This window comes from Tachysurus vachellii, chromosome 18, assembly GCF_030014155.1.
Source record: "Tachysurus vachellii isolate PV-2020 chromosome 18, HZAU_Pvac_v1, whole genome shotgun sequence".
NCBI classification, from domain to species: domain Eukaryota; kingdom Metazoa; phylum Chordata; class Actinopteri; order Siluriformes; family Bagridae; genus Tachysurus; species Tachysurus vachellii.
In genome coordinates this window covers 17,974,827-18,000,453 of record NC_083477.1, presented here as the reverse complement: position 1 = coordinate 18,000,453, position 25,627 = coordinate 17,974,827, and the positions used below count along the sequence as shown (strand labels likewise).

The 25,627-nt window shown below is 36.9% G+C and overlaps 3 protein-coding genes across 3 annotated transcripts in view; 2 read left to right on the top strand and 1 right to left on the bottom strand.

Annotated features, from left to right (window-relative positions):
- The window catches only part of LOC132861210 (uncharacterized), a 192,152-nt gene extending 180,568 nt beyond the window's left edge, over positions 1-11,584 (bottom strand). The window contains exons 1-4 of the mRNA XM_060892620.1: positions 11,423-11,584; positions 10,864-10,926; positions 2,173-2,484; positions 1,293-1,535 (exon numbers count right to left, since the gene is read on the bottom strand). Coding sequence (XP_060748603.1) covers positions 1,293-1,535; positions 2,173-2,484; positions 10,864-10,912 — 604 coding nt within the window. The 5' untranslated portion in view covers positions 10,913-10,926; positions 11,423-11,584. The remainder of the gene's footprint in view (positions 1-1,292; positions 1,536-2,172; positions 2,485-10,863; positions 10,927-11,422) is intronic.
- Positions 11,585-13,893: 2,309 nt separating this feature from the next.
- srp72 (signal recognition particle 72) lies at positions 13,894-21,186 on the top strand. The gene is made up of 18 exons (XM_060892408.1): positions 13,894-14,054; positions 14,640-14,760; positions 15,138-15,261; positions 15,475-15,618; positions 16,173-16,284; positions 16,672-16,703; positions 16,972-17,096; positions 17,338-17,395; positions 17,742-17,873; positions 18,201-18,329; positions 18,628-18,700; positions 18,790-18,854; positions 18,953-19,048; positions 19,259-19,440; positions 19,664-19,801; positions 19,906-19,943; positions 20,034-20,193; positions 20,331-21,186. The coding sequence occupies exons 1-18, from the start codon at positions 13,955-13,957 to the stop codon at positions 20,497-20,499; spliced, it is 1,998 nt and encodes a 665-aa protein (XP_060748391.1). The 5' UTR covers positions 13,894-13,954; the 3' UTR covers positions 20,500-21,186.
- Positions 21,187-22,504: 1,318 nt separating this feature from the next.
- On the top strand, positions 22,505-25,615 carry arl9 (ADP-ribosylation factor-like 9). Its single transcript, XM_060892992.1, has 4 exons — positions 22,505-22,806; positions 23,369-23,540; positions 23,767-23,942; positions 24,977-25,615. Exons 1-4 carry the CDS (start codon positions 22,600-22,602, stop codon positions 25,157-25,159), a joined length of 738 nt encoding a protein of 245 aa, XP_060748975.1. The 5' UTR covers positions 22,505-22,599; the 3' UTR covers positions 25,160-25,615.
- Positions 25,616-25,627: the final 12 nt, after the last annotated feature.

Below are 25,627 nucleotides of genomic sequence, written 5' to 3'. Positions count from 1 at the left end.
TGTTTCCTTGATAGTCTTGTTCCAGTGTTTTAATGCTGGTCCCGTTCTCCAGTTGAGGAATCTCGTCAATATCAGAAGTCCAGCTGAAACTGAGGTTGTCTCCATCAGCAGAACAGTTCAATCTCATTCCAAGGGACAAGCAGCTGTATGACACTTTCACCAAGGACACCTGAGCTGTAGATTAGAGATCAACACCTAAAAATGCTAAACTTCTTCTATATTTACTTTAAATTTAAATTTTTTATGTTTAAAGACAAGATAAGAGAAAAGACCGTATTAATCACCTCAAACATTCTCAAATTCTTTAAATAAATCACATCTGAAAAGTTTTTTTAAATAAAATAAATCTTGAGAGAGACTATAGTGTGGATAAATGATTATATTTTATTCATTTACAAAAATAACTTGTAGTGTGCTGTGTGATGTGATTAGAGGTTGTGTGGTCCTACCTTCAATGTTCACCTGGAGAGTATAACTGCCTTTACTTCTCCCGTCTACATCAAAGATGTTTAAAGTGTATGTTCCTGAGTCGTTCCTCTCTGCACTGGTTAGTATCATAGTTTTATTATCATTAACAAACTGCCATCTTGAGAGACGTGGTGTTGGTGGGGAACTTTGGGTTTTTCTATATGTTAAAATTAAACTAGTGGTCTTTAGGTCAAACCCATCCTCACAGGGCATTTGCAGGTGCAGTCGTTGTCCCACAACTACATAACACGGATTCCTCTGATTAAATCTACAGACATCATGATCTTGAAAAAGCGAGCCTGCAGAGGAAGAAAAAATCATCACCATTCTGTTAATATTATTGCAAACTGAAACACACCTCTGATCAGTGTAAACTTCAAAGGTCTGAGTTTATCTTAATTTAGTAATTTAGTTTTTTAGTAATAAGTAATTTAGTTATTTGTTGGATTTGGATTTTATTCTGATTATTTGAATGATGAAGGCATTCAGAGATAAAAACTATATATTTTATATTTTTGAATATTCATTAAAAGATGATTGATGAGATAGTAGTGGGTGGGGTTAATCACTAGTCTCTATAGATGTGGGTGGGATTAGTCTGTGGATAAGTAAAGAGAATTACTCAGTAGTGCCTGTCAATAATGGGGGTTAACATTTATTAGAAGGAACAAGGAGAAATCAAACTTGTGAAGTAGCAAGTGGGATTATTAAAGACTGTGTATGGGGACTGTCAAGGCTGTCCTCAGGATGAGTTGGGTTCTTGCTGTTAACTGCTGCATTGGATTTTTATTCATCAAATCATTCTTTATAAAAGACAGACTCACCAGGACATTGGTGGAGTTCAGCAGTATCGTGGTCACGGCTGACATGATTTTCTACATGGCAGGTGATGTTTCCTTGATGGTCTTGTTCCAGTGTAACAGTGCTGGTCCCGTTCTCCTGTTGAGGGAGCACTTTAAAGTTAGTAGTCCAGCTGAAGAGAAGGTTGTCTCCATCAGCAGAACAGTTCACTTTCATGATTCCAGAGGACAAGCAGCTGTACGACACCTTCACTGAGGACACCTGAGCTGTAGATTAGAGATAAACACCTCAAAATAAATTACTAAACACATTATCAATCCAGAAATACAAGAACAAATCAGAAACACAGCAACATAAACTCACATCAGAAAGAAGTAGAGGAACAAAGATGTTCAGCAAAAACACAGAGGAAGACTTCATATATGAGCCAAACAAAGTTTGTCTGAAAAAAGTCTACTTCACAAATATATATTATAGATTTTTTTAGATATTACAGATTTTCTAATTAAAGCTTTCCTCAGCTTTACATTTTTTATGCTTACTTCACAATTTTTATGTTTAAAGACAAAGCAATAGAGGTAGCAATAACCGTTTTAATCACATCAGACATTATCAATTTTTTTTAAATAAATCGCATCTGAAAAGTGTTATTTGTCCCTCACACACACCACATTATCTGAAACCTAGCAAGAGTCCTGAAGGAACTTTGCTCATATATAATATGATATATGATGTTGTTTTGTTAAATATGTAAATTTCTGCATTTTCATTTGCATAAAATAGTACAAATAAACAAATAAACATTGAGAGAGACTATAGTGTGGATGAATGTTTATATTTTATACATTTTTGAAATAACTTGTAGTGTGCTGTGTGATGTGATTAGAGGTTGTGTGGTCCTACCTTCAATGTTCACCTGGAGAGTAGAACTGCCTTTACTTCTCCCATCTCCATCAAAGATGTTTAAAGTGTATGTTCCAGAGTCGCTCCTCTCTGCACTGGTTAGTATCATAGTTTTATTATCATTAACAAACTGCCATCTTGGGAACTGTGGTGTTGGTGAACTTTGGGTTTTTCTAAATCTTAAAATTAAACTAGTGAACATTAGGTCAAACGAATCCTCCCAGGGCATTTGCAGGTACAGTCGGTGTCCCACAGCTAGATAACACGGTTTAATCTGATTAAATCTACAGACATGATCCTGAAACAGTGAACCTGAAGAGGAAGAAAAAATCACCAGCATTACGTTAATATTATTGCAAACTCAAACACACCTCTGATCTGAGTAAACTTCAAACCTCTGTGTTTATCTTCTCCAATTATTAATTTACTTATTTAAAAACACAAACAATATTAACAGCACAGGTGATTTAAGGATAAATAAATGATATTTCAGCAGATTTGTGTCTTTCACTGAAAACTGTTTTCTCAATGAAACTAACATTTTTTCCCCAACATCATCTAAAGTTTAAAGTTTTCATCACAGACTAAAGTTAATTATATACAAAACATTAAAAATGACCCAATATAGATGATGCACCATTTGCATGAACATATAACAAAACAATAATACACATAAAACAAAAATTGACTGATGAAGTCTTTGGCAGAAAAAAACACAATCTCTACTTTTGAAGTGCAGGAAGTGTTCGCTAAAAGACGACTGATTTACTGATATATGATCTCACAGGTTTAAACTACATTTAGACCATTTCTCATTTCATAAACTGTAACTCAGAAACTGTACAACTGCACATGTAGTAAATAAATGAATCATGCATTATTAGAGGATAAAACTTACCCATGACAACGTGGGTGTAAATCAACAGGACTCCAAAAATGACCTGTATTCTCATTTTGTCCAGAGAACAGTCCTCTCTCTGTACTTGATGGAGATCTTGGACCTGAGTGATGAACGACTACAAAAGCAAGATGGAGCTTCTTTCACAGAACTAATAATACTTTACTGAGAAACAGGAAGTTCCATGCACAGTCTGGAGCCCTTAATTTAGAAGTGGTAATGCAGCGCTGTGGTTTGTTCGTCTTGTCTGAGGAAATATTTTACTCACTCATACTTACATGGTCATACAGGGTCTATAAACCTCTCACAACAGCCTGGTCCTTTTTATGTCAAATCAGGTTACTGTTGATGTTACAGTGTGTCTCATCCTTGTCCTCATGTTTGTTTCCTGCCCGTACTATTGTTTATGATTAGTTGTTCTGGTTCATTTCTAAATAGAATCTGCACTTACATCTGTCATTTTCTTTCTTTCTTTCTTTCTTTCTTTCTTTCTTTCTTTCTTTCTTCCTTTCTTCCTTCCTTCCTAGAACCAAGCACTTCAATTGCTCTCCACCACACACAAGCTTAAATACATATGCAGGTAAATAAATAATGACTCCTCCGCTCTACATTACTTACGTTGTAAAATAAATCTGCTTTATTCAAGAGCAAGTATAATAAAGGATTGGGAGAGTTATTATTACAATATAGTACAAAAATGAACGTTATATGCGTACATGTATCAGAAAACAAAAAAAGCTTCTGCCCATGAGTTAGCAGGGGTGTTAAACCCCAGGTGTTAATTCTTCAGGCATGATATCACACATACTCATGAACACGGTGAAACTGGTTTTTTTTTGGCATAATTTCACAGAAAACAAAAAGCAAATGTGCTCTTATCTTATATAGTCATAGGGCCTTCATGTGTTTTCTCTGATCCGATAGCTATCTGATTTGTTAAATCCATTTACATTAGGCCACATAAATGCGTCTTGGCGAATTGGATATCAATCCGCTCTTTCTACTCCTGCCCAAAATGCATATATATTTCACCTCATTTCCGGGGTAATTGAAATGGAACACGCTTTGGTGTATGCGTTTGCTACAAAAAACAGCATTTACTGTTTGCTGCATTTTCGCTGGCGGCAGCAGTGCATTTTAAGACCCAACGAGACACCTGGGTGAAAGATCGGAGTCAGCACTGATGGGAAAACATATTTGTTTCTGGCGCGATGCACGACTCGCGAGTCACCTGCGAGTGACGTACTTCCGTTTGGGAGGAGTATAGCGCTGACGTATGTGGCTTGAACAACCACATTCATTTACACCTGTCCAGTTTCATCTGAAACACGTCCCAGACCACCTCCTGAAGTGGTTTGAGCGATCGGATTTATATCCGTCTCGAAACCGTTTCGGAGGGCATTTAGACCTGGTCTTTTTACCATCGGATAGCTATCGGATCACAGAAAACGCATGAAGTGACCAGGTGTAAAAACTACCATAGATAATACAGTATATTGATCATAATATATACATATATTGCAATGAATATTAAATCATTTTAAAAAATATCATTTAAATAAATACAAGCCACAAAAACATATGAACTCTAAATCATCATATGAACTCTAAATCCACTCACGGATGAATTAGACATTTTGATCATTTATTACATTCACGTAACTTTAAAAAAAAAAAAAGGAAGAAAACAACCTCGCTTTTTTAAATAGAGAAGCAGAAACGTTGGTGTTAAAAAAAATCGACTAACTCAGACTTAAGAAGCTGCAGCTGTAAATTTAACATTTTAAACTGCAACATGAAAATTCCTTTGTTTAATTGAGTACCAAAAGCCTTAATTATGATTAAGTACCATGGTGAAGGAACACATGCGTAACAACAGTAAAATCTTTTATTATTATTTTTAATTAAGCCCAATTCTAGGCATATTTCCTTACTTCAGATATGATGTATAGTATCGCCAGATATTTCTGCTTATTTATATTCAAATCTTCATTTCTAAATCTAAAATATATTTTTAAGACATTTTTTGTGCTATGCGTACAGAATCAGTGATTAGTGTGAAAGTTAACACTTTTTCATTAAAATAACTATGAACACTGTTTCATGGTGGAAAACACTATGGACTAAAAATGGACTAAATTAAACACACACGCTATAAATTAAACACACACTATGGACTAAATTAAACACACACGCTATAAATTAAACACACACTATGGACTAAATTAAACACACACGCTATAAATTAAACACACACTATGGACTAAATTAAACACACACGCACACACAGGGAAATTAAGCATAGCTGATCCACCAACTGACATATTTTGGGAGGTCAGAGGAAACCTGTAAGCCCAGAGGAAACCCACATGAATGCAGAGAGCACATGCAAAACTCGACACAAACAGTTAAAAAACTGCAATTGCAATAGTTCCGCATTAAGTGGAGTTTAGTTTGTCTGGGTAAAATGTCATCAACCTCTTCTGATGCATCTTGAGACAGGCTGAGATTGTGTCACTCACTAACTGTGCTGGACTCCTGAGTACACACACTCTTCTTGTACTTTGTGCACCTTGCTCTTTTTTTGTGCAGGAGTGTTAAACACCAGCTCTCCGTACTGCACATCGTCCTCTTTCTCCTTCTGGTTGGATGTGACCACCGTGCCGTACTCCACACCCTCGTTCTGCACTGGGGCTGAACCACAAAACAACAACACACAGAGAAATCGCTGATGAAATCAAATTGATTTATGTACTTAGTATTAAACAGGCTTTTAACTTATATAAAATGGTATACTGTATAACATAACTGCAATTATCTAATCAAGTGGCCTGCAAAAAAAAAAATCTCATGAAAAAAAGGTCTAAAGAGCTTCCGTCAGTGACTTTCATTGTGGCGTGTTTTTGGTACCAGATGAGATGGTTTGACTTTCAAAAACTGCTGATCTCTTGGAACATTCACATATAAGAATATAGTAGTAGGGGCATGGTTGAGTGTTGGGGTGGGCTGGGGTGGGGGGGTTAACAATTTGAACTGATCCACACTGCATTGACTGAAGTCACACTTGCTTCTATCTTCTATTGCATTTTTGTCTAAGTAAACTCCCACATAATCTGCTGATTAGTCAGACTATATAGCTCAGACCTGGAAAACACTGTATTAGCTGAAATGTAATAGCTGGTAATTACTAGACAAGCTTAGTTTAACTAACCAACTCAAATAACTAAGGTCACAACATTAAACAGCATTGAGCATTTCAGATCTCCTTATTTTATAACGCCACCGTATTGATGAACCCATCCCAACTTTAATCCAGTGTCTATATTATCAAAGTCTGGTAAAGTCTTTCACGTACTGGGTCTTGTCTCTGGCCTGTTAATGGCTGAGTGAGTGATCTCCGCGTACACAAGGTCCTTGCCATCCTGAGAAGGTTCTGTCAAAAAAACACACATCTATTATACTCCATAAAGCTACAGAAAATTACAAAAGATTCAGAAATACACTCACTGTCCACTTTATTAGAAACTACACCTGGCACATGACTGGCCGTTACAAAAATCATCGTTTATAAGATCATACAGATACAGATTAAGCACAAGCATAAAAAAATGAGAAAAAAAAATGTCTTGTTTTTTTTGCCAGATGGGACGATTTAAATTTCAGAAACTACAAATATTCTAAAATGTGATCTCAAAAAACGTGACTTTGACAATTGTTTGTTTTTTATGAAATTTGTGAAAACACAGATTCCTTCTGACCTTCTTTGTTCTTTAGGCTTTGTCTCTTCTTGTAGATGTAGAATGTTAAGACAACTAGTACAATGAGAATAACACAAACCGAGCCCAGGATAGGCAGAGTGACAGAGTCTACAAGAAGAAAGACAAAAACATTTCAGTCATTTAAGATAATGAAAACAAACTGGATTTGAAGGCATATACTAATCATACGTGTTTTATTATATTTAGCATGACAAAGCTTCTCATGCAGTAATCCCTCTTTTATTCAGTAGCACATGACTTTGCTCCTCTCTGACCTTACTAACCATAATGTCACCTTCATCATTGTGAAAGCCAGTGAAACATCATTAATACATTCTCTGATGATGACAAGCTAAAGAATTGACATATATGGGCAAAACTGGAAGGATTTGTTTAGGGATTTTTGGTTTGTTTTCCATACCACCAGGGATTGACGTGGTATATGTGACTTTTTTGCACAAGCAAGTTAATTCAAATTTTACTTTACTGGCTGGAAAAGTAGCCATAATTTGTGATAAAGCCTTTGCTTCTTAGAAATTCTACTGCTGAAAATAATCCAGAGTGCGTAGCCTGCCGCATACAGTAAACACCAGGAGAGTGTAGGTATAATAAATAAGCAGTTGCTTAGCAACAAGTTTGACCAATCAGAATTTGATTCGATAATTACCACAGGCAACAGTAGCTGAGCGTGTGAGTTGAGCATTGAACACAGAATCAATACAGATTACGTAAATAAAAGGTTAAGGAATTTTATCATAACTGGATTTCGCTAGGGATGCAACGTTAATTTATTATTGAAATAAAAATAAATAAATAAAAACAAGACTCACAGCTACATTCCGGGAGTTTAATGGATTTTGTGTCATTACTGACGTTATTTTTGGCGTGGCAGGTGACGTCTATATTATGTATTTTTTTGTCCAGTACGAGAGTTTTGTTGTTGTTCTCAAACTGAGTTATTGTATCAGAATTCCAGCTGAATTGCAGGTTGTCTCCATCAGCAGAACAGTACACTTTCCTGACCTGAGGGAGCATGCAGCTGTAGGACAATGTCACTGAGGATACCCTGGCTGTAGATGACAGAATGTAAAAATAAAATAAATGTTTTATTTTTACTTTATAATGTAAAAATAAAATAAAAGAAACTGCATTTCTGTAGTTATTGCTTGATATTTAGCCTCATGTCTTGTTCATTTTTGTTATTCTTTTAGATTGCAACACTGTGCGTGCATGCATCACTGTTTATATATCTCTATACTATGTTTGACATTAACTTCAAATATGGATATTCCTGTACTATGATGATGATGGTGGTGGTGGTTTGGTGAAAGCATCTGGATAAATTTCTGAACAGCCGAAAGAGGGAATTTAAATTGAGCCCATTTTTCACAATTTTCATTTGACGTTTTATAAATACACCTTCATCTGCTATTACAATAAAAGGCTTTTCAAACCATTTGAGAATTCAGCAGAATTGATTCGTCTGTGTCACAGTTTTACAGTTCAAGAATGAATTCAAATAGGCTAATGTTAAAGTGTGTTTTAAACTATTAAAGGTTCATGTGATTAGATGTTGTGTGGTCCTACCTTCAATGTTCACCTGGAGAGTAGAACTGCCTTTAATTTTCCCGTCTCCATCAAAGATGTCTAAAGTGTATGTTCCAGAGTCGCTCCTCTCTGCACTGGTTAGTATCATAGTTTTATTATCATTAACAAACTGCCATCTTGGGAGAAGTGGTGTTGGTGGGGAACTTTGGGTTTTTCTATATCTTAAAATTAAACTGGTGGTCTTTAGGTCAAACCCATCCTGACCAAAGGGCATTTGCAGGTGCAGTCGTTGTCCCACAGCTACATAACACGGATAACTCTGATTAAATCTACAGACAACATGATCCTGAAATGGTGAACCTGCAGAGGAAAAAAAAATGATCAGCTTTCTGTTGTTATTTCTGTTGCTATATTATTTCACACTAACACACCAGGGGCCCGTTGCACAAAAGTAGAATTAAGACATCCAGGATAAATGACTGAGCTGAGCTCAATGAATCCAAAACAAGTGCATCCAGGCTTAATTGGTCGCACAAAGACCAAGCCAGGATGAGCCACCGATCACAGATTCACCATGGCAACTAGAGGAGCGTACTTTTCCCCGTCGGAGTCACAAATCCTTATGGAGGCATACAAGGAGGTAAAAGACATAATTAAGAAGAAAGGCAACACCGCCACAGTGATAAATTATCAGAGCCTTACATTATTACTATGCTAGTACACTAGTACTAGTGTTAATCTTAGCCGTTGTACTCTGCTTCTTATGTTGTCCACCGATTTTTCTGTGTGTTCTGCTTTTATTAATGTAAAGCTGCTTTGAAACAATGAAACAATTGTGAACAGCACTATATAAATAAAATAAAATTGAACTGAATAAATAGATGAGCTGATAATAATAATCACTTTAATTTATATAGCGCCTTTCAAAGGACCCAAGGTCACTTGCTCACTGACTCCAATGTATGTTGAATGAATGTTCTTGTGTGATAAAGAAAGTGTCTCTTTTTGTGTGGTGTGTGTGTGGTGTGTGTGTGCCAAAACGGTCCACTTTTTACATCTTGGCTGTGTCAAGAATATTATTGTGTTTATGAGGTGTTTTATATACAGTCTTTTGAATGCGTATTTATTGTATTTGTTGTATAATATGCTTTGATTCTGTGCTTTCCATCTTGTAGAGTCACTGTGTGACTACAGTTTCGAAAGAAGCTGATGGTTTACCTGCTTTGTTTTATCCTTATTCAATAAAGGAACATAATGTTACACTTTGTGTTTTTATATTTATATGGAATGATTATTTTATACGACAGAGTATTAGGGCCACACTGTGGAAGAAGGAAAAAGTCATAAATTTATGAGGCTGGTTCTTTCAGTGGAAAAGATGCATATTCTTTTTACAGTCCTGATACTTATGACAATGTGATGCTGATGTGCCAAAAGATTAAGTATGTCCTTGTTTGTGAAACCATACTGAAGAACAATTCCATGAAATGCCCCACAGCTGTCATTTTAACAACTGTCCTCCTCCAAAACAACGGGTTACTATATTATGACTTCATTCTCGAAGTGGCCCTAATATTCTATCATTTTATATATAGCCTTATAGTCTATGGGAAACGGTAAATTATCTAATGATAGCAACATCATCTTAAAAAATCAGCATTTATCCAAAATGATTGAAATTAATGATCACAAACACTTAAATAATGACAGTGGGTCTAGTTATATGTGATAACAATGTATAGTGGGCAGTGGAATAACTACTGGTTTCCGTTTGTGGTGACTGCTGACTGACATAAGGGATGAGATTAAATAGATCCTGGAATTTAGCCTGGTCTGGAGCAGGCTAGCTCCACAGAATAAATCCATGGTAATTTATACAGTACCATAACATCCTACTGCCCCCTAATCCAGCATTAGTGCAACCGGATCACGGATAAATTGAGCCAGGATCATCGAGATATCCCGGCTTAATCCCTTATCCTAGTTTTGTGCAATAGGCCCCAGAGCTAGAATTTCTTAATAATAGTCTGTGGATTTGTCTGCTTAATCACACACCAAATTCGACTGAAAAAGGAATTCCTTTCACAAACATAGTGGGAAGTCGGTCTCAAGCTATTAAAAAAACTAAATATCGAAGCTTTAACACAAAAAAGAAACCTGTTAACATTGTGTATAGACGTGCTATAAAATTATGAATTTGTAATTTTGTAAAATTTGGAATCTCTGTTATGAAAGAAGAATATCATGATATCAAGGTCTGAAAGTGGAAACCTTTAAACTCATAATATGAATGTTTACTGGAAAAGTGAAGTATCGTTAATGCTAAATAATGTAGTAGGGAAGAGTAAAACAAAGGGAAAGAAAGAAAGAAAGAAAGAAAGAAAGAAAGAAAGAAAGAAAAAGAAAGAAAGAAAGAAAGAAAGAAAGAAAGAAAAGAAATTATTTCTCTCCCAGCATAAATGAACTGTGTTTCCGGAGCACACCTACCCGAAGCAGCTCCTGTGAACATCAGCAGGATCCCAAAGACGATCTGCATTTTTGTTCCCTTTGCTAAGTCCAGAGAAAAGAGTTCAAAACATCCATAAACCCACAAACATACTGAAGGGAAACGAACACAGTGTTGTTCTCTCTGAACCTGTTCACTAACTGAAGATATTTACACTTAGACCAACACCAGCACGCACACACAGGCCTATGGGGAACACGACAGACAGGCTGAAACCGTGGGTAATGTTTTACATGACAAATAACACTCTTGTGAGGTGGAAAAATAGGAAGTAAGATCACATTTCTGCAATTTCCACTTCCCTTTTTCTCTCTTAAAGAAATGGACAGAATGTTACATTTAGTTTCAATACTAAAGGAATATATTTTCCTTTCTAATTTATTTCCAGAAAAATCAGACCACTAATAGAAGAAATGGAAGAAATTTTGTATAAATCAATTTACTGAACAAGGTTTTCAATCATCTGACATAGAAGTAGATACTGTTTATTATATAAGGAATAAAACATAACATAGAATGCTTTTAAAGTAAAATACTCACTGATGTAGTGATGAAGCTGAGTTTCTGTTGTAAGTTATTTTCTTGTAACAGCATGTTAGCGTGTTATTTCTCTTATTCCACCGCATTTTGCCAGCAACTGATTTCATCATAAAGATTTCACGTTTTTTGACTATTTTTTTTTTGACTGTTTTTTTTGGAAAATTTAAAGTTGTGTAACAAGTTGTGTAACATTGCAAAGACAAGTTAGTTCCTGTCGCCTCTTACATTATATCAGACATAAACAGTAGTTCCCTCTACACTCTTCACTTTTTTTGTAAGGCAAAAGGCAAACTCTGTGAGCAGAATAGATGTTTATTTGAATTCTAAATGATAGGTACAGTATCTCACAGAAGCAAATACACCCTTCACATGTTTGTAAATATTTTATTATAACTTTTCATGTGACAACACTGAAGAAATGACACTTTACTACAATTTAAAGTAGTGAGTGTACAGCTTGTATAACAGTGTAAATTTGCTGTCCCCTCAAAATAACTCAACACAGCCATTAATGTCTAAACTGCTAGCCGCAAAAGTGAGTGCACTCCTAAGTGAAAATGTCCAAATAGGGCCCAAAGTGTCTATTTTGTGTGGCCGCCATTAATTTCCAGCACTGCCTTAACCCTCTTGGGCATGGAGTTCACCAGAGGACAGCACAGGGGACAGCAAATTTACACTGTTCTATAAGTTGTACACTCACTATTTTACATTGGAGTAAAGTGTCATTTCTTCAGTGTTGTCACATGAAAAGATATAATAAAATATTTACAAAAATGTGAGGGGTGTATTCGCTTCTGTGAGATACTCTATATAATATATAAATATAAAATATATATATATATAATATATATTATATAATTATAATATATATATAATTAAATATATATAAAATTTATAAAATATATATATATTTTATATAATTTTATATATATATATATAAAATATATAATATAATATATATATTAATAATATTATATATATATACATATAAAAAATATTTTGATTCAAATTAAAAATACTTTTTAAGTAAAACTGGTAAGAAATGTCAGGTTGGTTCAGACCAAATCTTGTTTTTGGAACTGTGTAAACTAGTCAGCTGATATATTATGATTATATACGTAACCCTCCCCTTTTATCTAGGCTTAAAGGTGGCAACAAGAGTATGGGTTGTGTATGGGTTGTTTCACTGCTTGGGAATTGGAGAATTAAGATTTAAGAATTAAGAAAGAAAAGGGAAGATTATGCTGCTTAGTCATCACCCAAGCTCTCTATTGGCTCTCTGACAAATTCTAAAAATAGAGGTATGTGCACCTCTAATGCATGCTGCAGTTTTTTCTTCCATCGGTATTATCTGTATGACTGCATTCATATTAATTCTTATTAACATAGAGTTTGTCATTGTGCACATCCTTGCACAGCTAACTTTTAAATTCAGTAATGGTGCATTCAGCACTACTGTGCTTTAGAATCCACAACTTGTTTAAAGAAATCTTGCAACTACCATAAACTGTCTTGAGTAAAATTCATTTGGATTTATGGTTAACCAATTTTTTTTTTTACTCACTTAGCACTTATTGCTGAGTGTTTATTACTTCAAAGTGTATTCTCATATGTATTAATTTTACAAAACCTTTGAGCTAAAAGTCTCCTTCAAGGCCATAGTTTTATATTTACTCTGTTTAATTTAGATGGACTATTTTTAACTTGTTTTATGATTTTGTGATTTTAAAAAATTCACCAGTAGTGTTCTGGTTTAATTATTATTGAACACATTTTGAGGATTTTTCATTCAATATAGAACAAATTGTACTAAATGATTAAATCGTGCATTCTGATGCGAAATGCAGCTCCTGTGAAAATCAAAAGGATCACAAAAAAATTACCTGTATTTTCATTTTGGTTAGAGATTTGTCATTTCTATTCAATTCAGTTTAATTCAATTTATTTGTATAGCACTTTTGACAATTCCCATTGTCTCAAATCAGCTTTACAGAAATATGGAAACAGAAGAATAAAAATAAATAAACATAGAAGAAGAAGAAGAAGAAGAAGAAGAAGAAGAAGAAGAAGAAGAAGAAGAACAAGAAGAACAAGAAGAAGAACAAGAAGAAGAACAAGAACAAGAAGAAGTAGAAGGAGAAGGAGAAGGAAAAGAAGAAAAATGGATAAAAATAAATAAATGAACATATAATTAAATTCTAAACTTAATTTAAAGAATACAAACACAAATTCCCTGTTGTCTAAATGAGTAGGGAGACAAAGACAAATTAAGTACTGACATAAGAACTAAATCACACCACTTTTAATATGGAAGTGATCCAGTGCAAAAGAACGTGATGTCATTTCCGTTTTTTCTTTAGATTCAGCGGATCGCATACTTGACCATTCTTTCCTTGGATTGGTCAGAGCTGACGTCTAGCCAATCACAGTAGACGCAACGCAACCACGAGCTCAAGGGGGTGGGGCTTGTACTAATACGGGTGGAGAACGTGCTAGTGTGAAACCCACAGGAGTCGGTTCAGGTTGGTGAAGATGGCGAGTGGCGCGGGGTCTATAGCGTCTCTGTGGACTGAAGTCAACCGCTGCGGACAAAATGGCGACTTCACAAGAGCCCTCAAGGCCGTCAACAAGAGTAACTATTTAGAGTCTTGTCTTTCCTCTCAATGTTTAACTGACACCCGTCTTATGGCCAGCTGTTAGCACGTTAGCATGTAGCGTGCTAAGCTAACGTGAATGATTACGTGTCCGTATGTTTTACAGTCAGCAGCTTTACAGCGTTGTATTAAAGGAGAAGTCCGTCCTGTTTGACATGATGTGTATTTGTGTTAAAAACTATGTGACGTGATTAGTGATAAGGGTTTTATTATGTTAGTCAGTTCTGTATTTTAGTTACTCCTTGGAGAAGGTAGCGGTTGTGTCCCGCAGTGACGTCACAGGAGGACACGCAGCGCGGTGACGTCACACGAGGGGACACAGCACAGTTACAATGGCGTTCAATGGGAGAAAAATAATAACAACCACAATGGTCTAAAATACCAACAGAGAGCAATATGTGCACACAAATAGGATGATGTTGCTTTAATGCAAGTATTTCAGGGTAGATTTTTTTTCTTTTCCTTTAAAACAGGGTTAGTTCTGCTTCTAAAGTCATCAGTAAAGTAAACAGACTTGTTTTTGTTTACAGTCTGTATATTTTGTGTTTGTCTTTTCCCTCCAGTTCTTCACGAGAATAAGGATGACGTGACGGCACTGCGATGTAAAATCGCGTGTCTCATCCAGACCGGTGGATTCAAGGAGGCTCTCAACGTGATCAACACCCACACTAAGTCACTTACAATGTAAACAGCACCTTGTTGACTTTCATTTTTCACTTTTACCGTATTCTCATGGTGCTACGGTTAGTAGCGTGTTATTCATTCATTAATTTAAAGATTCTGTAGTTGTATTAGCGGATTGAAATAATGCAAAGAAATATTATTTTAAATAAATCTTAATCTTTAGGAAAAAAACATTAGCTCCAGACCAAATGAGAGCAAGGCAATCACATGCTTCATGTCCATTCTAGTGAGCATTAGTGGGGTTAGATTAAACTACAAACACCATCTGACCCAGCAGGAAGTGAAAGAAATGCTATATTGGCAAAGATAAAGATCTGTGGTGCTTGTTTTAAATGGCAGTGCAAGGTTTAACTGTGGTTTGTCCTATCTTGTTACAGCGACATTATCGGGTTTGAGAAAGCGTACTGTGAGTATCGGCTGAACCGTGTGGAAAGTGCACTGAAGACCATCGAGGGGATCTCTGACCAGACCGACAAACTCAAAGAGCTTTATGGCCAAGTGGTGAGAATGCAGATGCTCACACACGGTCTTTACTATAGTGCCAACATTCCTGGAGATAAACAATTATTATTGAATAGTTATTACACAACAAGGTTCACATTACAAGTCATTTTGTTTTGTCCATATAGGTTGGTACCTGCCACAAACTAGTAGCTTAACTAATTTATATTAACATTATAGACAATAAATATTCATAGTTCTGTGTGTGTGTAGCTGTACAGGCTGGAGCGGTACACTGATTGTGAAGTGGTCTATAAAGATCTGATCAGAAACTCCCAAGATGAATACGAGGAGGAGAGAAAGACAAACCTCGCCGCAGTGCAGGCTGCCCGGAGCACCTGGGAAAAAGCAACACCTGTGAGTCAAAACACATGCAATTAATAGAGGATTACAATACACACACACACTCTTACTCATGGCACACATGAGCATTAGTTGGAATGCTACACTGTAGGTTAAATGCAGAAGCATGGGTGGTAAAACAGTGATAAAACACACACAAAGCATCTAGGACACTACTTATTTATTACATATTATAAAACTTTATATTCACGTTTCATAACTGACCATAATTAAAGTGAGTTTGTTAATGCAGTTCCAAATATATCCTGTAGATGGCGACAGTGTGGTCAGTAAGTGAAGTGGTGATAAGTAAAATAAAACTGAACCATGAATGAAATGGTCATAAGCCATTATTTTGCAGGAATATTTTTCTCACACCAGCAGAAATTAACAGAATTTAGGTATTAAAATTATTTGCCAGTGCTACTATGATAGCTATTAACATTTTTTCCCTCATGTGCTGAGTTATTAAACGGTTATGAATCATTCATTAGTAATTTTTTATATGCATTTTACAAACCAGTACGTTCACAGAGTGCACTTCACTTCCTCGCTTGTTCTGTGTGCAGGAGGACTTGGGGCTACCCGAGAGCACGTATGAGCTTTGCTACAACGCAGCCTGCAGTCTGATTGGCAGAGGCCGTCTCTCTCAGGCCATGAAAAAACTCAGAGAAGCTGAAGGTCAGGTGACATAGAGCAGGGTGTCAGACTGCAGAATTTCACATCTCATTGAACACTCCAGCTAATTACTGAGACCTATAAAGGGTGAATCTAGTATGTTAAAAGTCTGTTTGCTGTGATTCTCTGGTTTAATTCTTAGGAAATCGAGGAAAGCATTTGATGGTTGTGATGGTTTTAATCTATTACACGTTTTTCTGTGTTGTCTGATATCAGTGTATTATTTTGTTGGTGAAAGTGACTGTAGTACAAAACACTACATACTTTTAGAACCCATTCAAGACTTTAACAAAGAGACAAAAGGACGACCCTTATTTGTGGGTCACAGCTAACTTTGTAGAAGCTGAACTTCTATGTCTGATTTTATGTTATGGGTTTTTTTTATTACAGAGCTCTGTAGGATATCTCTCACAGAAGACTCAGTGAGTGTCTCTTTTTTTCCTCTCTCTCCTTTAAAACACAGCTTTCATTGTTAATTTTTTTTTTTCCTTTTGCATTTATTAATTTGACTTTTTAGGCTTAAAATAAGGACTGTTTATAATGTAATCCATTCCAAGAATCTAGAATACATTCTGAGTCTTTTAAACTTTAAAATGCATCTGAATGAAGTAGTAAATATAAGCTGAGTAATAATGCTCTAAAAGTGTGGTTTGGATTTTACGGTAATTGCTCAAACTGTGTGTTGTGTAGGACATGACAGAGGAGGATATAGACGCTGAGCTGGCAGTGATCCACTCTCAGATGGCTTATGTCATGCAGCTCCAAGGCAGGACAGAGGACGCATTGCAGCTGTACAACCAAGTCATCAAACTGAAGTAATGACACTCTGGCATGGTGTTTTATTTTAAATGCAGTAATATACTCGTTCTTTTTCTCTGTGTGTTTGGTATTATTAATGATCTTTAAGGCATATCTTGAAGTTTTTTTAGCCATAGATTATAGAATGCATTATCTAAACAACACCTCCTGACCAATCAGAACTGAGCATGTGGTATAAAAATGTTTGAACATCTAAAAGGCAGATTTTAAAGCTGTTGGAATAACTTTCTTCCTTAGGCCATCTGACGTGGGTCTGCTAGCAGTCACTGCAAATAACATCATCACCATCAACAAGGTAATGCAGCGTCGTAAATGTTTAATTATGCAGTCCTGCAGCAGTGAGTGTTGGTGGGTGATATGGGAAAATGTTATGATTATGCTACTATTTACAGTGTGCTTTTCTAATCATTAACAGGATAAGTTCAATGATGCAGTGTAACACATAATGGAGAGCTCTACATATTCTATATTCTGCATATATGTTAAATGTTCATGTAAATAATCCACATATTGCATCATTGTGAAATTCTCAGAACAGTGAAACATGACACACTTCTATAAGAATACAGTAAGGTATTAAAACAGTACGGTAACCCGGCTCTGGAGTCTAGTACGACTTTCTGTTTTCTATCATCCTACAGGACCAAAACGTGTTTGACTCCAAGAAGAAGGTGAAGCTGATGAGTGCAGATGGCGTGGAATACAAACTGACTAAGAAGCAGCTGCAAGCAATTGAGTTTAACAAAGCGCTGCTAGCAATGTATACCAACCAGGTACATGCACTCTGCTGACGGAAGTCAAAATAACCTGCACAATAACGTACAATTCTTGAACGCATATGTGTCTAAACAACAAGCTTCATTACACATAACAACAGTAAAGATTCTGTCAGGGTGAAAAATGATAAAACGTCAGTGTTGGAGCTGCTAAATTACTCACAGGATTAAGACGTTTAAATGGTTATTTCTCAAACTATGGGTCTGACTGAGCTGCTGTATGGTGAAAAAAAACATGGTCAGCTTTTGGTCAGAAGAAAGAAAGATCATTCTTTTGATTGCAGTAATTAACAGTGACTGACTATTGTGTGATTTTTTTGATAGGCTGATCAGTGCAGAAAGTTGTTGGCAAATCTGCAGTCACAGAACCCTGGACACCCGCAGCCAGTTCTCATCCATGTGGCTCAGCTGTGTCGGGAGAAGCAACACGGCAAGGCCATGGAGCTGCTGCAGGTACAATCGCATGTCTAATGTAACCCATAATAGCCCTATGCTATATATAAATATCATTCCCTTTTTTTTTTACCCCAACCTATAGCACAAAAGTGCAAATTTCATATAGATATTAAGAGAAAGTAAATGAAAATGTTACCGGCTAGATAGCTAGACAGCTGGTTAGCTATCGAGCATGTAAACTGACTGTTTAGTTAGTTTAAAGTTTGTTGTATTGTCAAACGTCATGAATTAATGCATTTTATATTCATTTCCTCTGAGTGACATGGTACATAATATTTTGGTTCTCTCTCTGTAGAAATTTTCAGAGAAGCATCCAGAAAGCGCATCTGGAATCAAACTGACCATGGCACAACTCTATCTAACGCAAGGTTTGTTTATGATTCGTTTGCTTTTTGTAACACACCCACTCTCATGAAGCACTTTATAAAGTTCATCTCCTTCTCTTCTCTTTTTGTAGGTCATGTGACTAAAGCTTGTGATATTCTGAGGACGATAGAGGATTTTAAGCACAAACAAGGAATGGTATGTTTTGCTATGCGAAGTACTCTGATTCTCTGCTCTGTTAAAAAAGGTAGCAGAAGAATTATTTGGCGTTAAATACTTGTGTGTATGTGATACAGGTTTCTGCCCTGGTCACAATGTACACGCATGAGGAGGACATTGACAGCGCGATTGATGTCTTCACCCAAGCCATTCAGTATTATCAATCAGAACAGGTAAGACCACGCACCTGACTTTATACCTAGCCCACTATCAATTTTTAATACTTTAACAACCAATAATTAAATTCTCTAAAGCATACAATAAAACGTTGCTAATTTAAAGGCACTGTGGACTAAAGTTGTAAGAGTTGTGGCCTTGGTGTCACATCAGACACGGCTTATTGTTGATTTAGCAAATATAAAAATAATCTCTTTTCCTCTCAGCCTGGCTCTTTGGTGCACCTCTCCCTTGTCCGTGAGGCAGCAAATTTTAAGCTCCGTTACGGAAGGAAGAAGGATTGCATCAGTGACTTGGAGCAGCTGTGGAAACAAAACCCTAAAGATGTGCACACTTTGGCACAGCTCATCTCTGCATACTCGCTGGTGGATCAGGACAAGGCCAAAGCGTATCCTTTGTGCACATGCATACCATTTAAAATATTTGTGGAAGAACAAGTGTTGAGGAAAAATCGTGCTTTGAATCTGGGTCACTTTGTTTTTGTGATGGTGGATACACATCAATCTTTCTTGCATCATGCAAACATGTTCTTAATGTCTAGTGTGTGGATTTGAAAATGTTTGTCATCCAAAGCGTGAACTGAAGTTTTCCTGAGCTGCCGTGTCTCTCAGACTCAGTAAGCATCTGCCCTCTCCTGACACCATGTCCTTTAACATCGACGTCGAGGAGCTAGAGAACTCTCACGGAGCCACGAATGTCAGAAAGAAAGCGGCCAAAGTTGTCGGGGAAAACCCACCCAAAGAACAGGGGTATATACTTGTGGTCTTTCAAATGTTGCTGCACACACCAGTTTATTGCAGTTTGTTGTAGATGGAATATTCAAATAAATTAAATGTTTTTTGTATTTGTTTAGCCAAGTGGACCTTAAAAAGAAGAGGAAAAAAAAGAAAGGTTTGTTTGCCTGTTGCATGTGTAAATGATTCTGTGTACACATTTATTATAAAGGTTTATTTGAGTAATGATTGCAATTTCTTTTCTCAGGTAAACTACCAAAGAACTATGACCCTACATCAACCCCTGACCCTGAGCGGTGGCTGCCAATGCGAGAACGATCGTACTACCGTGGCAGGAAGAAGGGCAAGAAGAAGGAACAGGTGGGAAGAGGAACTCAGGGAGCGACATCGGGAGCTGCAACTGAACTGTGAGTTTAACACAACCACCAATTGTACACTATATTGAGAATGTGAAATATCCTAATCACAGTGGAGAATTCTTATTTATTGTTCATTTTCAAACGTTGAATGAGTTTTTGTGCACTGTGCATTTTCTGTGACTCAGGGATGCCAGCAAAACAGCGAGCAGCCCGCCTACGTCCCCTCGCCCCGGCTCTGGCACCGGCGCCGCCCCCAACATTGTGCCGCCACGGCAACAGAAACCTGCTGCTCCGGGTGCAACACGCAAAAAAGCCCCACAGAAGAAAAAGAAGGGAGGAAAAAGTGGATGGTAGACAAAAGATCAAAGTCTTGATTCGGTCCCCAGCTCCTTCCTTATATGTCCATTTTTTGAGGATTCAAAACACTGGTTGAGGGGAGATAGAACTCGCAAAATGTCCCAGGAGAGATCAGGGATTGATTTGGAATTAGACAGATGGAGATGTGTAGAAACAGAAATCTGACCCAGGGAATTTTTAACCATTACATTATCCATTATTTTCACTGACAGTGTTAAGATAAACCACCTTTTTAAAATAAATAATTAAGTGAATGGTCCAGTGATCTACACTTTCGGTTTTATTTTCTGTAACAGGAATATATTTCATATGTTATGTTATTTATTCTCTGTTCCATGATCGTGTTTTCTTTTTCGTTTTTGTCACCCATTAAAGAAACAAAAACTGCCTGACCATGAATTACTTGGTTCATATTTCATCACTGTTTCATTTTATAGACTTGCCTGATAACTCTGTATGCAGAGACAGTAACTTTGTGTCACACAACAAAAAAGAGGCTGTTTATGCAAATTCAAATATATTTATTTTTCAAACTCCTGGATAAATATCACTTGTAATTATTATTTCAAGAAAGGTTTGTCCTTCAGCCGTTTTTCTGTTGTACGGGAGGCTGAAAGTGTACATCTAAGAAGAAGAGCAGCTCCCATGTAAAGTCTTAATAAAAATTTCCTTGAGAACAGAAAATCTTTTTTGTACATGTTTTGTGTGGTCTGGTTTTAAAGTGAGTAGTTCTTACTAGAAAATAACATTGTTTCATGGTATTTTTTTCTTCAAAATAAATTCTTTTAGTATGCCAGTAACATTTAGGCTGCCTTCTAATGAGAGAAATCACATTTTTAGATTTCACAAGAGGGTTAATGATGTTTCACTACTCATCCAGGACGGTGACGAGTCTGCCTACAGACTGGAGGTTGAACAGCTGGCTGTCTGGTGGTCTTAACAACCTGGAGCTGAACACGCTCAAGACAGTGGAGATGATAGTGGACTTCAGGAGAAACCCCCCTGCTCTCCCTCCACTTACCATCATGGACAGTATTGTGACAGCAGTGGAGTCATTCAGATTCCTGGGAACCACAATCTCCCAGGACCTGAAGTGGGACATTCACATAGACTCCATTGTGAAAAAGGCCCAGCAGAGATTGTACTTCCTTCACCAGCTGAGGAAGTTCAACCTGCCACAGGATCTGCTGAAACAGTTCTACACTGCCATCATTGAATCCATCCTCTGCACCTCAATGACTGTTTGGTTCAGCTCAGGTACCAAATCTGACCTCAGAAGACTACAGAGGGTAGTCCGGACTGCTGAGCGAACCATTGGCACAACACTTCTCCAGAGTGTGTAAAAGGGCAGACAATCACTCTGGACCCCTCACACTCCCTCTTTGACCCATACTCAGAATTTGTTCTCTGCATTTAACCCATCCAAAGTGCGCACGTGCGCGCGCACACATACACACACACAGCACTGGGCAGCCATTTATGCTGCAGTGCCCAGGGAGCAGTTGGGGGGTTCAGTGCCTTGCTCAAGGGCACCTCAGTCATGGCCAGCCCGAGACTCGAACCCACAACCTTAGGGTTAGGAGTCAGACTCTATAACCATTAGGCCACGACTTCCTCCAGAACTGTTGCCATCTGGAACTGTTGCCATCTGGAACTGTTGCTACAGAGCCCTGAGCACCAGAACGACCAGACATAGGAACAGTTTCTTCCCTCAGGCGAAATCCATCTGATGAACACTTGACATACACGTAACACACACTATTCTTACACATTATTTACTTAAAACACATACTGTGTATATTTGAATTGCACATTTCACGCTTTGTACATTTGTACATACAATTTGTCTATATTGTATATGTCATTCTGTTACACCGTGGAGCTAACACAAATTCCTCGCATGTGAAAACATGCCTGGAAATAAAGTTTTTTCTAATTACGATTCTGATTCAGATCATAATTAAATCAATCTGGCAACCCGAGTGGAAAACGTGCGCCCCGATCTGGCAACCATGTGAACACTTGTTCTGAGGGCGCTTCATGATGGCTGCGAGTTGGTGAGAAAGTCGGATGTTTTAATCGGACTGTCGATCAAAAATGCCCGGTTTGAGAGAACTTGGCTTAGCTGGAGCTGCTCTGACACTAACAGGAGGCGTCGCTTATTTTGTCTGGAGTTTGCGAGACACGGAGAAAAGACGCAAAGTAGAGAAAGTGACATTAACGCAGGATTTACACGCAGATAAAGAAGAAAAGTTAGAAACAAGGAGCAAGGAATCAGCACGAGAAGTCGCCAGTGTCACTCAGGTCTGTTTAATGACCCAGATGAGATATTTCAGCTATATATATATATATATTTAAAATATACTGCGTTATTTTACTATATTAGCCGGTGCTAGCTAGCTAGCTACTTTAGCTAACATGGTTCTCTTGTGCACAATCTAATATTCAGCATTCTACAAAAAACAACAACATGGTTTACATCTTAATCAGTCAATATTTTAATCAGAACAAGTTCTTATGACCGCTGAAATCGTTGTGATACAGACTGTGACGTCATATGTAGTTGTTGTAAATATTAGCTAGTCAGCAAAAGACAACAAACAACGTAGCAACAAGGAAAAGTGCAGGATTTGTTTTTAGGATGTGTGACACCAGACTTTATGGTGTCGTACTTAACAGAACATTGGCTTTACACGTGGAACTCCAATGGGACACTACTTTTGCCCTGGGATGGGATGTCCAACAAGCTCATATGTCTGATGGTCATCTGTCCACTTACTTGTCGTATATATATAGTGTATTGTATATAATGTCAGTTTATTCATGATATTTTTGTTTTTTTGTATGTGTGTGTGTGTGTGTGCAGAAGGGACAGTCAGGAGGTTGTCAGGTGTTGGTGTTGGGTTTGGATGGTGCCGGCAAGTCGAGTCTTCTTCAATGCTTTGTGACTGGCAGCACAGAGCAGGAAGTTTCACCCACTCAGGGGTTCCATGCTGTGTCTATCAACAGAGAAGGGCTGCACATCGAGTTTCTTGAGAGTATGTACCTGACTGTAATGTATGTACATGCTGTGAGACTCAGTATTGCTTCAATTAATAAATATTTAAGTAATTAAAAAATGGGGCATCTGTTACATTTATATGTTATATAAAATTACAGTGCTGGGGCACAATATCACATAAATATATATCTATCAAATACATATATGCTTGTTATGAATAATTGTTTAGCAACACATGACTATCTTTACATGATTCTGTGTAGTTGGTGGTGAGGAGAAGCTCCGCGAATACTGGCCCATGTATCTGAAGAAGGCTCGGGTGTTGGTGTTTGTACTGGACGCGGCCGATTCGGAACGCTTTCCTCTGGCTAAAGCCAGCCTGCACCGGATGCTGGACTCTGAGCCTTATCTACCGCTGGTTCTGCTCGCTAATAAACAGGTAAACATGCACTAGTTTCACTAGAGCAACAGTACAAGTGTGTGACTGGTTTACTATGGAGCTTGGAATCTGACAAAAGTATTTGTTTATGTAGTTCATATGTATGAATTATATATACATATACACAAAATGTTTTTACCAGTGTTTTTATCTTTGTTTTGAATGAGCAGGAGGCAAGATTTGCCCTTAGAAAAATCTAAATGTTTTTGTGGTTTAAAAGAAATAGAATCCTGCTTTTCCAGGGGAATCCCTGATGATTCATATTTACTTATAAGTAACAATTTAAATTTAAATTTTTGAGATTTATTTATTTTTTGTGGGTTTTGTTTTTTTAAATCTTAAAACCATACCTATACAGTGAAAACTAAATTTCAATGTAATGATGCAATGCATTGCCTTGTGAAATGGTGGTCCATCATGCTGAAAAAATGCACGGATCATCACCAAATTGCTCCTGCATTGTTGGGAGAAGTTGCTCTTGCAGGATGTTTTGATACCATTCTTTATTAATGGCAATGTTTTTAAGCAGAAATGTGTGAACCCAATTGTTTTTTGGGATTTTTTGGGGGGAAATGTTCATATTTCTTTTTTTGTCCAATAAAGCTTTTTTACATTATTTAAAATGCATCTGATTACTCTGCACAAGTATCTAGGAACGATGTGAAAGAATACAACAGCTTAAGCAGCAAACTTTGCAAACTTTATATTACCGCCAACACTTTTGGCCATGACTGTACAGTATGAATTATACAGAAACATATGGTATGTAAGTTCAAATAAATTTGCAAATAGCAAGTTGAAATAAACAAGAAAAACATTTACAATAATGTAAAATTTATTGTAAATTTACATCACTGAATGTAATTATTGTATGTGAAATTTGTTTCCAATTTCCATAGTTCATGAAACCAGATAAATTAAAAAGAAAATTTATATTATGATTATATGTTGCTGGTGCAAACACAGTAGGATTTGTGTTTTGTCGTGAAAGTAATGTCGATGTTTGTTTGGCCTTTTGTGTGTGTGTGTCTCAGGACCTCCCAGGTGCATGTGGGGTGACGGATCTGTACGAGTCGATGGCGTTGGGTTCAGCAGGCGAAGGCCGTAAGCTGTGTGTTTTGGGCACGCAGGTTCTGAAAGGCTCATCCGATGCTCATCCCAGTGTTCAGGACGCTTATGAGCTCATCATGGAGATGATGAACAGTAAATCTGTCTAATATCAGCCTTACTGATGCTGATTGTTTGTTCTTTGTTAGTTGAGTTTAACGAATGTCTAAATGAATCAGGGCTATTTTGTCACCAAAGACATTCCTTAAGCAGAAAGCACTTGAACATAATCTTTCAGGGTTTATTCTTGCATCAGTATTTAAGGACACTAAAGCGACATTTCTTTTGATGTTTTTAACTGTGGTTTAATTTAGTCTAAGCCATATAGTGTGGCTTAGATGGTAGATGTTCTTAGATGTTTAACTAGTGCAATTTTCTGAACACTGTGTTAATACAGTAATGACTGTTATGGATGGATGTGTTTAACATGGATGTGATACACAGACAATTTTATTTGTTTCTTTTTGTAATATTACTATATCCTGTATAGATGTTGTTTTGATTCTTAAAGCAATATATTTGTTGGATTCTGACTCTTCTATCCAATAAAAAGTTTAAATATCTGATCCTGCTTTCTA